This window comes from Macrobrachium rosenbergii, chromosome 43 (genome assembly GCF_040412425.1).
Source record: "Macrobrachium rosenbergii isolate ZJJX-2024 chromosome 43, ASM4041242v1, whole genome shotgun sequence".
Classification (NCBI taxonomy): domain Eukaryota; kingdom Metazoa; phylum Arthropoda; class Malacostraca; order Decapoda; family Palaemonidae; genus Macrobrachium; species Macrobrachium rosenbergii.
Window position 1 is genome coordinate 16,206,782 of NC_089783.1, and position 14,988 is coordinate 16,221,769.

Consider the following 14,988-nt stretch of genomic DNA (forward strand, 5'->3'; position numbering starts at 1 on the left):
CATATATATATATATATATATATATATATATATATATATATATACATATATATTACATACAGTATATATACAGTATATATGTACTATATATATATATATATATATATATATATATATATATATATATATATATATATATATATATATATATATATATATATATATAGTGTGTATATATATATATATACACTGTATATATATAGATATACAGTATATATGTATATGTATATGTATGTATGTGTATATATATATATATATATATGTATATGTATATATATATATATATATATATATATATATATATATATATATATATATATATAGAAGAAAATAAAAGGCCCATAAAACACTATTTAAATGTTGCACCCATACATTTTGAGCACTTCCTTCTGTGCCCATGTTCACTGGTAAAATATGGACACATGATGTGTTACAAGAGTACATTTACAAAGCATATGTAGGTGTGGCAGTATATATACACTTGTAACACATCATCTCGCCATATTTTACCAGTGAACAGAGGCACAGAAGGAAGTGCTCGGAATATATGGTTGCAACGTTCAAATAGTGTCTTATGGCCCTTTTTTTATCTTCATATTATTCTGCTGTATTACAGTAAAAGATATTCATATATATACATATGTATACATATATGTATATATCCTGTGAGTATACATATACATATATATGTATATATACATATAGGCTATATATACAGTATATATATATATATATTAGTGCAAAGTTTTTTCATAACAAAAATTCATTAATGTATGCTATCAATATAATGTTTTCTCCATAACCTATAAAAAGCAGTATATGCTACCTATAAAAAATAGTAGGGCATATGCTATCAGTGCGAAATTTTTTTCGTAATAAATTTTAAAAATAAATGCCCTAATGAGGTTATGCCAGGACATGGGATTGTAGGAAAGGTTTGTTCTCATCGTTTTACATTCATCCTGAAGTTTTCCTCATAGCCTATAAAAATATATGCTATCAATATAAATTTTCTCCATACCCTATATACGCTACCACTGTACATGTTTTCCGTTCAGACATTGGAGAGGGAAATAAACAAACAACTGGGAGGATAAAGTAAACAAACGCTGAACAACCAAGCCTACACAAGTCACGAGTCAGACGACAACTCACTGCAGTAAAATCAAGCTTTGTTTTCATATATAGCGGTGAGCTAGACTATGGTCATTGACGTTTTTCTATGTTATTCTACTTGTTTTACAAGAATTTAAAGTAATATTTTGTCGGCCGGCTGTAACTAAACTGTAATTGACCTTTGAAGACTACATGACTTAAATTACCTAATGCGGGGTGAGTCTAAGCCGGCATTCCGCGGCGAGCCCACCACCCCCCCTTTATAGTTAATACGGCAAAATTGTAACCAGTAAACACCCCTACGGTACGTTAGGTTGGTATTTTTAGGGGTGTTTACTGGTTACAATTTTGCCGTATTAGCTATGGAGGGGGTTGGGGGGGCTCGCCGTGGAATGCCGGCGTAGACCTACCCCGCGTTAGGTAATTCAAGTCGTGTAGTCTTCAAAGGTCAATTACAGTTTAGTTACAGCCGGCCGACAAAATATTACTTTAAATTCTTGTAAAGCAAGTAAAATAACATAGGAAATCGTCAATTGCCATAGTCTAGCTCACCGCGGACAGCCGGCTTAGAATTACCTTATATGGTACCTTATATTATTATGAGAAATAGTAATCACTAATTAGAATATCACTAATACAGGAAAACGAATCCCTTACTTAGATATGGGCGCTCTGGTGTTGTTGCTATCCAAGGCAAGACAATTCCCGTTTGCTTCGTCCCTCTCTTGTAACAAACCCCAGAGACCCAATTGTTCGAGATTCTCCCTCACAGGGATGGTATTTCTCTTGCTTATGGCAATGGAATTGCGTGAATGCACTACACGGTAAGAAAATCCGAAAAGGAAATGCGTCACAAAGCACTAGGATATCACTTGCACCAGAACCACAAACACATCGAGATGGTTTATTGGTAAAACCCGACGGCCGACACTCTGTTTGGAACTGTTACCTACTTACATAATTTCACATTTCCGAAAATACGCAGTAAAAATATGTCAAGAAATATAAAATATTATATTTATACTATTTGGCAAGGTACATCCGTGATAACGATTTCAAAATATCGATATACATAGATATATATTTACTTTTTTATATTTTTTTTAGAGAACGATCAAGCTCTTATCGTAGAAAATGGGTAGTTTTAGTAGGGTACTGAGGTAAATTTCTCTCTTTCTACAGCACTATCCAGAATTGGCAAGTCACACAGACATTGTACGACAATTTGTCGCACAATGTCGCTCACAGGGCAATATCGCAGCGCGATATCGAGATACATAGATACATATTTACTCTGATATTATATTTTTTGAGAAAGGGAGCCAGTTTTTATCGTAGATAATGTGTATTTTAGCAGGAAAGTATATTTCTCACTTCCACCTAAAAAGTCATACAGAAAGTTTGCGACAAATTTTCGCTCAATGCCGCTCAAATGCCAGTAAATGCGGTGAACTAAAATATAAAAAACCAACTTAAAAAAATTAAATTAGCAATAATATTTCAGGACATGTTTAATTAGACATTTACCAGTCCAAAACTATAAAAAACTAAAAATTGATAATTCCTCGAAATTCGGCGATCGGCGCGCCCCTTAAGCTCTATTTTTTCATACTTATTCTGCAAAATAATAAAAAAAACTTATGAAGAAAGCCACTGTTTGGTACAGCAACTGAAATATTCCTTTTTTTCTCTCTATCCAACCGTGTAAAACCCGACAAGCAACCATAACATACGTTTACAATGCGAACGTCATCCACCAAAAGCTTAGTTCATTGGATGCTTCAACCCCGCCCCCGCCCCCGCCCCGTCTACGGTTCTATAGCCTTCTTCTGTTTAAGAAGCAAGTCTTCACTCTTTCGATGTTAACTTATACTTTCCCAAAACACACTTTACTTTTCCTTTTGCTTTCCTTTTTAGCCTTTGGAAGTTGAGCTGATAAATGACGCCATTCAGTCAATTTCAAACTTTCTTTTGTTCTAGGTCACCTTTTCAAAATATATGTTTTGCTAACGAAAAGTAAACAATTTGACCGAGACGTACAAAAGTTCCTGGCGCTTAAGTTTGTTAGCGCTGTTGTTTGATATGCAGTTCTGTCTTTCTGTTTGTCTGTCTGTCTCTCTCTTACGACAATTTTTCATGCACTACTGTAACAATTTAACTAAAACACGCATATAAACACACAAGACGCAAACACACGAGCATATGTATACATACATACATACATACATGTAAATATATTTACACACACATATATATAATATATATATATATATATATATATATATATATATATATATATATATATATATATATATATATACAAACATTAAGCTACAAATGTCCTTTGATATCCAATTCGCTACTTCGGGAATATCATCAAGGGGGAATTATATATGACCAGCTGACCAACCCAGTGCTGGCCAGGAAAACTCTGAATGACAAATGATAAACTCTCTCTCTCTCCAAGTCTCCCTCACTCTTTCCCTCTTTCTCCTCCCTAACATTCCCTCTACTCTCTCTCACTTCCTCTCCTCTCTTAGTTCCTCGCTGGGTGAGCAGCTTCTGTTCTCAGCTACCACTCTGTTGGTCGTGAGTTCGAATCTCCGACTGTCCAGTGAAGAACAAGAGGAATTTGTTTCTGGTGATAGAAATTCATTTCTCGCTATAATGTGGTTCGGATTCCACAATAAGCTGTAGGTCCCGTTGCTAGGTAACCAATTGGTTCTTAGCCATGTAAAAGTAAATCTAATCCTTCGGGCCAGCCATAGGAGAGCTGTTAATCAGCTCAGTGGTCTGGATAAACTAAGATATATTTTTTTTTTCTCCCTCTCTCTCTCCAACTGTCAATCACTTTTCCTCTTTCTCCTCCTTAATGCCCCCTCTACTCTCTCTCACTTTCTCTTTCTCTCTCTAACACCCCATCTACTCTCTCTCTGTCTCTGTGTGTCTCTCTCTCACACTTTCTCTCTCCCTCTCTCTCTCCCTTTCATGCTAAGATAGTTGCTTCATTTACATTGCATTTTTGACATTTTACATTTCACCCCCTCTCACCCCCCAATTCTTATCAGGGCTGAACTTGGACTTGAAGGGCATCTTGAGTGTCGTATCCATCTCAGTGACCTAAAAAAACTTTGATTAGACACTAGTATCCTTCATTTTTGACATTTTATGTTTCACCCCTTCCCACACCTCCTTCCTATTGGGGCTGAACTTGGACTTAAAGGGCATCGAGAGTGTCACTATTCATCCTAGTGACCTTGAAAACTATGTATTAGACACTAATATCTGTTGTTTTCGATTATTTTTACATGTCACCCCCTTCCCACACACCCCCTTTGGTGCCAGTGATGTCTTAGCTCCACAGTATTCTTTTCCAGATAGTATATCATATGTATACCAAGTCTGGTTGAAATTACTCGATGCATACATACATACATCCATTTATATATATATATATATATATATATATATATATATATATATATATATATATATATATATATATATATACACATACATATATACATATATATATATATATATATATATATATATATATATATATATATATATATATATACTAGGTGACCAACCCAGCACTGGCCAGGAAAACTCTGAATGACAACTGATAAACTCTACCTATCTCTCCAACTCTCTCTCTCACTCTTTCCCTCTTTCTTCTCCTAACACCTCTACCCTCCCTCTCACTTTCTCTCCCTTTCCTGTTAAGATAGTTGCTTCAATTACAATGCCCGGCATTTTGACATTTTATATTTCACCCCTTCTTAGGTGATGGGCAATGGGGTGATGTTAATGCAGGGCTTGACGAGATTCGCTTATCAACATATTTGAAGTGGCGATATTAATACCCTTATTGATAACAGTTAATATCAATTATTCCAATTTGCCATGAAAACACAGATATGTACCATTATAGCATTACTTATATCATCGTTTACGTTCTGAATAGTTTTGAGGGAAAGCGGGGGGGAACTGGTTTTCCGAAGAGGGAGTTTGCGACACAGCCATGGACGATGCGTATCCCAAAAGCCAGTAGCCGAGTAGTTTTGACAGCTGGGGATTTGCAGCCTCTGTGTAACTTTATTAGTTGGTAAACACGATTTCTATATTACGGCAATCTTCACCATACTGTTGTCTTCTTTAGTCCATATAATATATACTTATATATGGCATTTTTTTGTAGAGATGGCGGCGGCAAACAAAGACAACTCTGTTGAGCATATAACTCAAAGAGGTCGGATCATTGGTGAGTGGGAGCGTGGTGTTCCAACACAAGATATTGCCGTGAGCATTAGAGTGTCAGCTCGCACAGTCCAAAGGTGAATATCAAGATGGCGGGAAGAGGGAACATTGGCAAATAGGCCTAGGAGAGGACGCCCACACATTACAACACGACTACAAGACGAACAAATCATTGCAGCATCCATAGACGACCCCCTGAAAACCTCAGTAACTATCACGCAAGAATTGCATCTCTCGTGCACTCCACAGACAACCAGACAGCGACTGAGGGAGCATGGGATCAGGTGCCATGTTCCGGCGGTCAAAGAGGAGTTAAAGGAATGGCATCGTGACACTCGTCTGGGCTTTGCTCTGCAACATGTTTACGATATCGATGACTGGAAAAATGTAATCTTCAGTGATGAAACTTACTTTGCATCGATAGTCCAGAGCATTTCAGGTCTGGAGACACATCAGCACAAGATACGATGCTAGAAATATTCAGGAGAGAGCTAGGTGTGGGAGGTCGTCCTCGAAGTCGACCACGAGGTCGTCTTCGAAGTCGACCTCGAGGTCGTCCTCGAAGTCGACCTCAAGGTCGTCCTCGAAGACGACCTCGAAGGCGTCCTCGAAATCGACCTCGAGGTCGTCCTCGACGTCGTCCTTGAAGTCGACCTCAAAGTCGACCTCGAGGTCGTGCTCGAGCTCGTCCTGGAAGCCGTCCTCGAGCTTGTCCTCGAAGTCGTCCTCGAAGCTGTCCTCGAGCTCGTCCTCGAAGCCGTCCTCGAAGACGTCCTCGAGCTCGTCCTCGAAGACGTTCTCGAGGTCGTCCTCGAAGTCTTCATCGAGCTCATAATCGAAGTCGTCCTCGAAATCGACCTCGAGGTCGTCCTCGCAGTGTTCCTCGAGCTCATAATCGACGTCATCTTCGAGCTCGTCCTCGAGGTCGTCCTTGAAGTCGACGACTTCGAAGTCGTACTCGAGCCCATCCTCGAAGTCGTCCTCGAGCTCGTCCTCGAGCTTGTCCTCGAAGTCTTCCTCGAGCTCGTGGAGTGCTACTGCACCTATACTCAGGGTTTTACACAACACCAGAGCCGTACGTGGGTGAACTAATTAGATAAAGTCTAGTATGGCTCTGGTGTTGTGTAAAACCCTGGGTATAGGTGCAGTAGCACTCCACGACCCCGATAATGCAACACTTTTATGAGATTTGATGGCTGAACCGATAAGATCACTAACTGGTATTCTGATGTTTAAGGGTTCGAGCCTAGAGGGGGAGGGGTATTTTTCCAAAATCGTCATTGGCAAAAATTATGGTGATTATGGATATCAGTTTCCCTAATTTGAGAGTAAAAACCGTCGAAATATGCTGCATCAAATATAACCAAAAAGTAGCTTCGTTCTTTGCAAACTGAACGGAGAACAGAACCATAATAGCAGATGGCCGAACCGTCCCAAATAGCCACCACTCGAGACATAGTTATCAACAATAAATAGTATGATTAATCTCAGGTGTTCTTAATCAGGGGTGCTCGCTCCTCTCTGGGATGTAAGGCCGATTCCTAGGGGACCTTTCAGACGAACAAAATAACTCCAGAAGCCAGGAAATACTCGTAAAAATTCTGGTAACACTTCAACAGAAGTTGTGTGACAGGGATATTTTTATTTCCTCGCTACTGACGTCATTTTGTTGACTATCAGATATAGTAACCATGCTTTCCCCCAGACACTTGCCCGTTCGTCTAAAAGGTGCCTAACCGGTGAGAGGATGAATATGAATAATTAAGACAAATATATATTTCTTTATATGCATATTACTTTTTTTCTCAAAACGAAAATAGCGTTCTAGCTATGTGAATAATAAAAAAAAAAAATTATCAATACACATCACATCAATTTTGTTTCTCAACATTTCTTTACTATTTTTTTCCCTATTTTCCAATTCTGGGGGTGCGATAACGGACTGCTGATTTGGAAAGGGTGCACACTAGAGAGAGAGAGAGAGAGAGAGAGAGAGAGAGAGAGAGAGAGAGAGAGAGAGAGAGAGAGAGAGCCCTTTTATTCTTTTAATAAATGTAATCGCATATTGTTTTGAAAGTAAACACCACGAAATTCCATGACCTTGTTTTATTTTAATTTCGTATCATATTTATAAGAAAAATCCATAAATATTGATGAAACTGGCTATTCATATCAATATTGTCCTAAACAGCCATTTAACTACGTCCTGGTAGCTGGAACGCAAGACATCTTTCAGGGCAAAAAGGGCATTCTCTCTCCAGCCAGGTCTGGCGAGGCGACATCGGTTTCTTTGGTGGGTGTGCCTAAGTGACTTTCAGTTGACGTCGCTAACCATTGGGCTATCAAGAGAGGATAAGTTTATGCCGAATATGCCGCAATCATACCCGTCAAGTGCGGGGATTTGTACTTAGCGTCGGCATTAACCCACCCCTACCATGATTTTTATAAAAACATTAAGCTACGAATATACATATATACATACACACACACACACAATATATATATATATATATATATATATATATATATATATATGTATGTATATATATATATATATATATATATATATATATATATATATATATATATATATATATATATATATATATATATAATCAGAGTGCTCTAGTCATAATTTAAAATGAACTCTTAGAATCGTGTAATTTTATTTTGTAGAATTAAATTTAGATAGAATATTGATCCGGCAATAGATTAAACTCTATCTTATGAAGTGAATTTGCGTTGTTTCGAGCGTAAATTTCATTTATCAATGACCTTTGACCATTTGCGTATCAACAGGCTTATTTGTATTGCTTTACTGAAAATGTTACAGGTATCGCTAATCTAAATGATGATTATCCTTATCAATATTCAGCAACCAAATTGAATTTATTTTCGGTTTGAAACTTATTAGATAATTCAATTCTTGTACCATTTGTGTTCAACAGTAATACCTGTCTGTCTGTCTGTCTCTCGCTCTCTCTACCTTTCCTAACTATAAAAACGTATCAACAAAAGAAAAATAACGACAAAATCATTCGATATTGCTCACAGTTGCATTAATGCAGGCCATATTAACCAAGAGCTACTACCGCAGTTTCATTTCCTAATTGCTATTGCTCCTAGATTATGGCTGGATGTCTATAAAATATCCAAACGCTGAGCACCTATGCCATTTCCTTTGTTTACTTATAAATTCTGTACTCAGACAAAATACCTGGAATAATATTAGCGCCCAGGAATGGAAAACTATTGAATGTTTTACATTATTGCTTGAGTTATCACTGGATTTGGTATTTACCACTTTGTAAAATGCCTGTTTTCTTCAATTTCAGGAGAATTTTTAAGAATCAAAATGTAAATGCGGCCCTATGTCCAAGAAATCATTTATCCAGTGGTTTAAAATATTAAGAAATTTTGAGTAAGAAAAAATATTGATAAGAGGTCTCTCTATATTCCTTTAGTGTTCATTACTGTATTTGTTCTCAGAATTAATATGGATTTGAATGAAAAGTAATTAACTAGAAAATTATAAAATGATTTATCCGTTAGTAGAATCCTTATCATACTACCTGAAAACCAGTCATGAATATTAGGTGTATTTCAATTACTATTTATTTTTGGAAAATCATTATTTCTTAAATGAATTAACTCTCATGAAATTTTTAATAAATAACTATTGATCGTCACAAAATAAGACTTCATAACATGGTTGTTTATATCAGAATTAATAGATTGATACCATTATGTATGCGATGAGGTTTCATTTAGTAAATGAACAATGCTCCACCATCAATGATAAATGAATTATAATGTTAATCAAACGCAGAACGTTTTTATATTCTAACAGAAGCTCTATAAATAGTACAATTGATTGATGACATCATCTCATATTTGTTTCAGAACATACACACGTACATACCGCTGTCCACGCACAGATACGCAGACAAACACACGCACATAAACACACACACACACACACACACACACACACACACACATATATATATATATATATATATATATATATATATATATATATATATATATATATATATATATATATATATATATATATATATATATAATATATATATATATATATATATATATATATATATATATATATATATATATATATATACAATATACATACATACATATCAAATGTCGTTGATTCATCAATACGAAGTCCAGAAACAAAATAACATTATTGAATAGCTACTAACTAAGGCCTGTCTAAACAGGAAAATTATACAACTCATACCATGCAGGTGTAGTAAATGTTAAAAGTATTCAAAATTAAGTGTACTGCTATATCTATGTGCCTCCGTTTCGCTTCGTGAGGTAAATAAACAATTGCTTTGTCCGGTTGGCAGGCTTCGGTATACACTATCTCATTGCTAGTAAGGATTTTGCCGAGTCAGGAACGTCTGCAGAGAACGTTTGTTAATAAATATGATCTCGGATGGTCTCTTCCAATATTAATCTGTGTAACTTGAGAAAAAACGAAAAACTTTCCTGAGAGAGAGAGAGAGAGAGAGAGAGAGAGAGAGAGAGAGAGAGAGAGAGAGAGTATCTTATGAATGATTCTTTTTGCCTTGACGAGGATCTCGTGTTTTGTTGGTGTTTCTATTCATTTTGCGGGGTAATGAACACTCACGTCTGGCGTCTTTATCCTCTTCTGTTCTTCAATCTCTATCTCTCTCTTTCGCTTTCTTTATTTCTCGTTCTCCTGGGTATTTTCACCCCAGCTACCTGCGTCTAGACCTTGCCAGCTACGATCCATAACAGTCGACTGGTAACTGGGCAGATAATACAACCAAGAGCCACTTCAGACGAAAAGTTTATGAGCTGGACGCCTCAACAACTACGATACGAGAGAGAGAGAGAGAGAGAGAGAGAGAGAGAGAGAGAGAGAGAGAGAGAGAGAGAGAGAGTTTACCATAAGAGAATCTTTACAAAATAAATGAAGTACTTGTAGCAACTTAATTCTTACAGAATATTCTACGCATTTTCTTCACAACATTAAGCAGATCTTTCATCTTCTAACTGTTATTAATATGTACATTCGTTTGTACATCGAAGCGTATAGCTAACAGTTTAAAGTCCAAGAGACTGAAATTAATATTGAATCGAGTATCGCGCAAAAGTAAATAAATGTCAAATAGGCAATATAAAAGCGGAGTCTAAAACTAGTCATTTGATTTCCACTCCTGTCATTGCAGAGAGGTCGAAGTTCGCAGGTGAATCAAAGGTGGGTGTCAAAAATAAAGTTTTCTGATAAAAGAAATACATATCCTGCCATATCAGCATATAAGCCAGGCAGATTATAATCCCACGAAAACAATGTTATGTGAGCAGGTGAAATACAGAATCATTTCATCCGAACACATTATTCCGAGAAAGATTTTCTTTATTTATATTGTATTTTATACACATTTTTATCTCCTCGATATAGCAAAAGGTGAACACCTCATACGATAATGGAGCTGAGATTTGCTTGCGCAACAGAGGTTGTGAAGGGCAGTAAAGGTTAAATAAGAAGCGAATACAATTTGTAGAATTATTCAGAGGCACTTTTCTATATTTATATGTAATGTGTGTGTATATATAATATATATATATATATATATATATATATATATATATATATATTTTATATATATACATACATATGTATATATAAACACACTACCTGACCAACCCGGCACTGCCCAGGAAAATTCTGATTACAGTCTATGTGTCGGGGGAGGGAAGAGGGAAGGGGGAGGGGGAAGGGGGAGGGGGAAGGTGTAGGGAAGGGAGGAGAGAGAAGGGGAGCAGTTTGTTCTGATGGTCCGACCAACAGTTCTACTTTTTCATACGAACGTTCACCGTTCGAACAGTCGCGGGTGAACTGGCAGGTATTACTGTGGTGACTGTCCCTTTTATCCAGAAATTACTCTGGTTACTGTCCCTTTTATTCAGGTATTACTATGCTGTCTGTCCTCTTTAACCAGGTATTACTGTACTGACTGTGCCTCTTATCTATGCATTACTGTGGTGACTGTCCCTTTTACCCAGGTATTACTGTGCTGTCTGTCACCTTTAACCAGGTATTACTGTGGTGTCTGTCCCTTTTATCCAGGTAATACTGCTGTGACTGTCCTTTTTATCCATGTGTGAGCTGTCTGTCCAATTTAACCATGTATTACTGTACTACCTGTCCCTTTTATCCAAGTATTGCTGTGATGATTTTCCTTTTCATCCAGGTATTACTGTGGTGACTGTCCCTTTTATCCAGTTATTACTGTACTGTCTGAACCCCTTTATCCAGGTATTACTGTGATGTCTGTCCCTTTTATCCAGGTATTGCTGTGGTGACTATCCCTTTTATCCAGGTATTACTGTGGTGACTGTCCCTTTTATCCAGGTATTACTGTGTTGACTGTCCCTTTTATCCAGGTATTACTGTGCTGTTCGTCACCTTTAACCAGGTATTACTGTGATGTCTGTCCCTTTTATCCAGGTATTGCTGTGGTGACTGTCCCTTTTATCCAGGTATTACTGTGGTGACTGTCCCTTTTATCCAGGTATTACTGTGCTGTCTGTCACCTTGAACCCGGTATTACTGTGATGTCTGTCCCTTTTATCCAGGTAATGCTGTGGTGACTGTCCCTTTTATCCAGGTATTACTGTGTTGACTGTCCCTTTTATCCAGGTATTACTGTGCTGTCTGTCACCTTTAAGCAGGTACTACTGTGGTGTCTGTCCCTTTTACCCAGGTATTACTGTATTGACTGTCCCTTAAAACCAAATATTACTGTGGTGACTGTCCCTTTCATCCAGATATTATTCTGCTGTCTGTTCCTTTTATCCAGGTATTACTGTGGTGACCGAAAAGCATTTTCAATAATGTATTTCTAGGGTCTCGAGTACATGAAATGATGTGTGATAAACCCGTAGAGTTTCTTTACCACATAAGTTACAAAAGGAAGGAGGAATGGGAAGGGGACGCAGGTTTGAGGCCTACTCTATTATCTAAGTTGGGTCAAATGATGGCCACGTGCCATAGTTTTTGTAGACCGGTCGAGTGGTTCGGATTTCTATACAAACATTCACTTTTATATCTAAGATATAAGATTATATATATATATATATATATATATATATATATATATATATATATATATATATATATATATATATATATATATATATATATATATATATATATATATATATATATATATATATATATATATATATATATATATATGTGTGTGTGTGTGTGTGTGTGTGTGTATAGAGAGAGAGAGAGAGAGAGAGAGAGAGAGAGAGAGAGAGAGAGAGAGAGAGAGTATAGCAGCAATGACTTTTTAACTCCTCGACTTCCTCACACTTTACTTTTGATAATCTTACATCTAGTAAGTTTTTATCCAAACAGGAGAACTGATAAATACCCAACCTCACGCACGGCAGGCTCCAGCAATGTCTTGCTAATGCACTTATGTTGAGCACTGTAGGCCTCACTAAAGGATGTTTGCAGAGTCCCTTCAGCTCCAAACTGCACCCAATTTTTACCACCATTCCCGCTTCCTTTCTTCAGCTTTGCTATCGAACCTCTATAACCATTGCTTCTTAGTGAAACTGTGGGGTTTTCTTCCAGTTCCACCCTTAGATCCTTGTACAGTACTTCATCGCCTTTATTTTCTGGATCACTTTAATTTACCGTTCAACCAATCTAACTCCTTCTTTTAGCTGTTTGCAGCGCTGAATTGGCGAACGTGCCGAAGTGCCTAACTTCAAAGCATAAATTTCCGAAAATCAAATCACCTCACCAACGCACTTCGCTAGGATGACCGGTAGTGAAGAAAAGTCTGTAGTCTTTTCCAGAAAGAGTCGTCGTTGATGTGAGTCATTTCGGGCTTGCTGAAATTCAGTTGGAGTGACTTGCGAAGACTAGGGTTTTAATAGGACAGTCTCATTGTTAAAAAATGGTCAAGATCCATGTGAATGTAGCACATGTCAAAATTGTCTACGCCAATTGGCTTAAACATCCGATAGCAACTGTAGACATACAGTGGCATAGACAGAAAGTGCGTTCAATATGTTTGTTGCTTAAAATTCACTACAATAACAAACATCCTCTGCAGTTTTCTTTACCTAACCTAGCTGTTTTTGCTCGCAACACTTTGTAGGCTGCTGCTGCTGCAAAAAGTGTGTTGTTTTCAGGTTTAATACTAATCAGTCTACTGGGAAACTTATAGGCTGTAACTGAAATGTGGAATAGTTAACCTGGTGCAGTTATGAAGCCTTTTGACCTCCAGAGTTTAAATGAGGAGCAAACTCATTCCGGCTTTCTGTTGATGTCTTCTGAATTCAGGCGTATTAGTCTTATTCCCTATTTCCTTCAGTCTATTTATTACTGTCTTTTCCTATAACTCGTCTCTGTCTGCAGACTGATTTCCTTTTGGAGCCCTCTTAGGTTTGTAAACTGTTGAGTCTGTCCATAAGGGTTTTCAGCTGAAGATTTAAAGAAAGAAAAAAAGAATTGTTTTTAGCTTGCTGTATGTCCCTCGGCGCGTAAATTCACTATTATTGTTATTGTCATTTTGTGGAAAATGGAATGGAGGACTGAATCAGTCCTTCATTTCATATATGAGAGGGTTGCTGATAATACCATCCCCTTCTTGGACGTCAGCGTTACCATCAATCCCCATGGCTTCGTGATGGAGCTCCTCAGGAAACCATCTGACACTGAGCTCTACCTCATCGCCGATGGAGAGTGCCCAGATAAATTCAAACATCAGTAATAAATGCCTACGTCAGCCGTGCCCTCTCCCACTGCTCTTCCTGGAGTGCCACCTACGACGAACTAGAACACATCGCCCAGATACCAGTTAACAACGGATATTCTTACCGCCAACGGTAGCAAGGGACTATACCGAAGCGCCGGAATAATAAATGAATTTTAGACAACTGCTTTATAATTTACCTGCCGAAACGAAGAAGCTTATACGCTAAGTTGAGAAGGTTTGCCTCAGCGAGGGTCTACCTCTAAGATATAATAATAATAATAATAATAATAATAATAATAATAATAATAATAATAATAATAATAATAATAATAATAATAATAATTATTATTATTATTATTATTATTATTATTATTATTATTATTATTACAGGTATAAGAAGGAAAGTATCAATCTGTAAGTTTGTATTTTCTCATTTTTATACCATTCACAGAAAGACAGACTGACAGACAGATAAAGAGAAAGCGAATAACAACGAATATATATTTCCTACTTAAATGCACAAAACATAAAACTATTTAGATCGCCAAAAATTATCTTTCTTTCCAAGGCACAGTTTTTCGAATGATCTGAAGAGGTCGGCAGTATGTAACTTATTGGTCAGCTTTCCCCGGTTTCCTACAGCTACTGAAAAGACCCTTAGGTGTATCTTCTTGCATTTGCATAGATATGCAACGCCTGGACTTTTCCAGGGCATTTTTCGTTTTCTTAAAGCTTGAACGATCGTGTTTGCATAATGGGTCCTTTTGGTTCGCAAGCTAAATCTGCGCTTTACGTTTTTCTTTAGTTTCTTTTTTGTTTTTGGGGG

At 37.0% G+C, this 14,988-nt stretch overlaps 1 protein-coding gene across 1 annotated transcript in view; it reads right to left on the reverse strand.

Annotated features, from left to right (window-relative positions):
• Positions 1 to 5,859: 5,859 nt before the first annotated feature.
• Positions 5,860 to 14,988, reverse strand: part of LOC136829016 (aspartic and glutamic acid-rich protein-like) — an 87,679-nt gene continuing 78,550 nt past the window's right edge. Inside the window, exon 5 of the mRNA XM_067087407.1 lies at positions 5,860 to 6,422. Within this exon, the coding sequence (XP_066943508.1) occupies positions 5,860 to 6,422 (563 nt within the window). The remainder of the gene's footprint in view (positions 6,423 to 14,988) is intronic.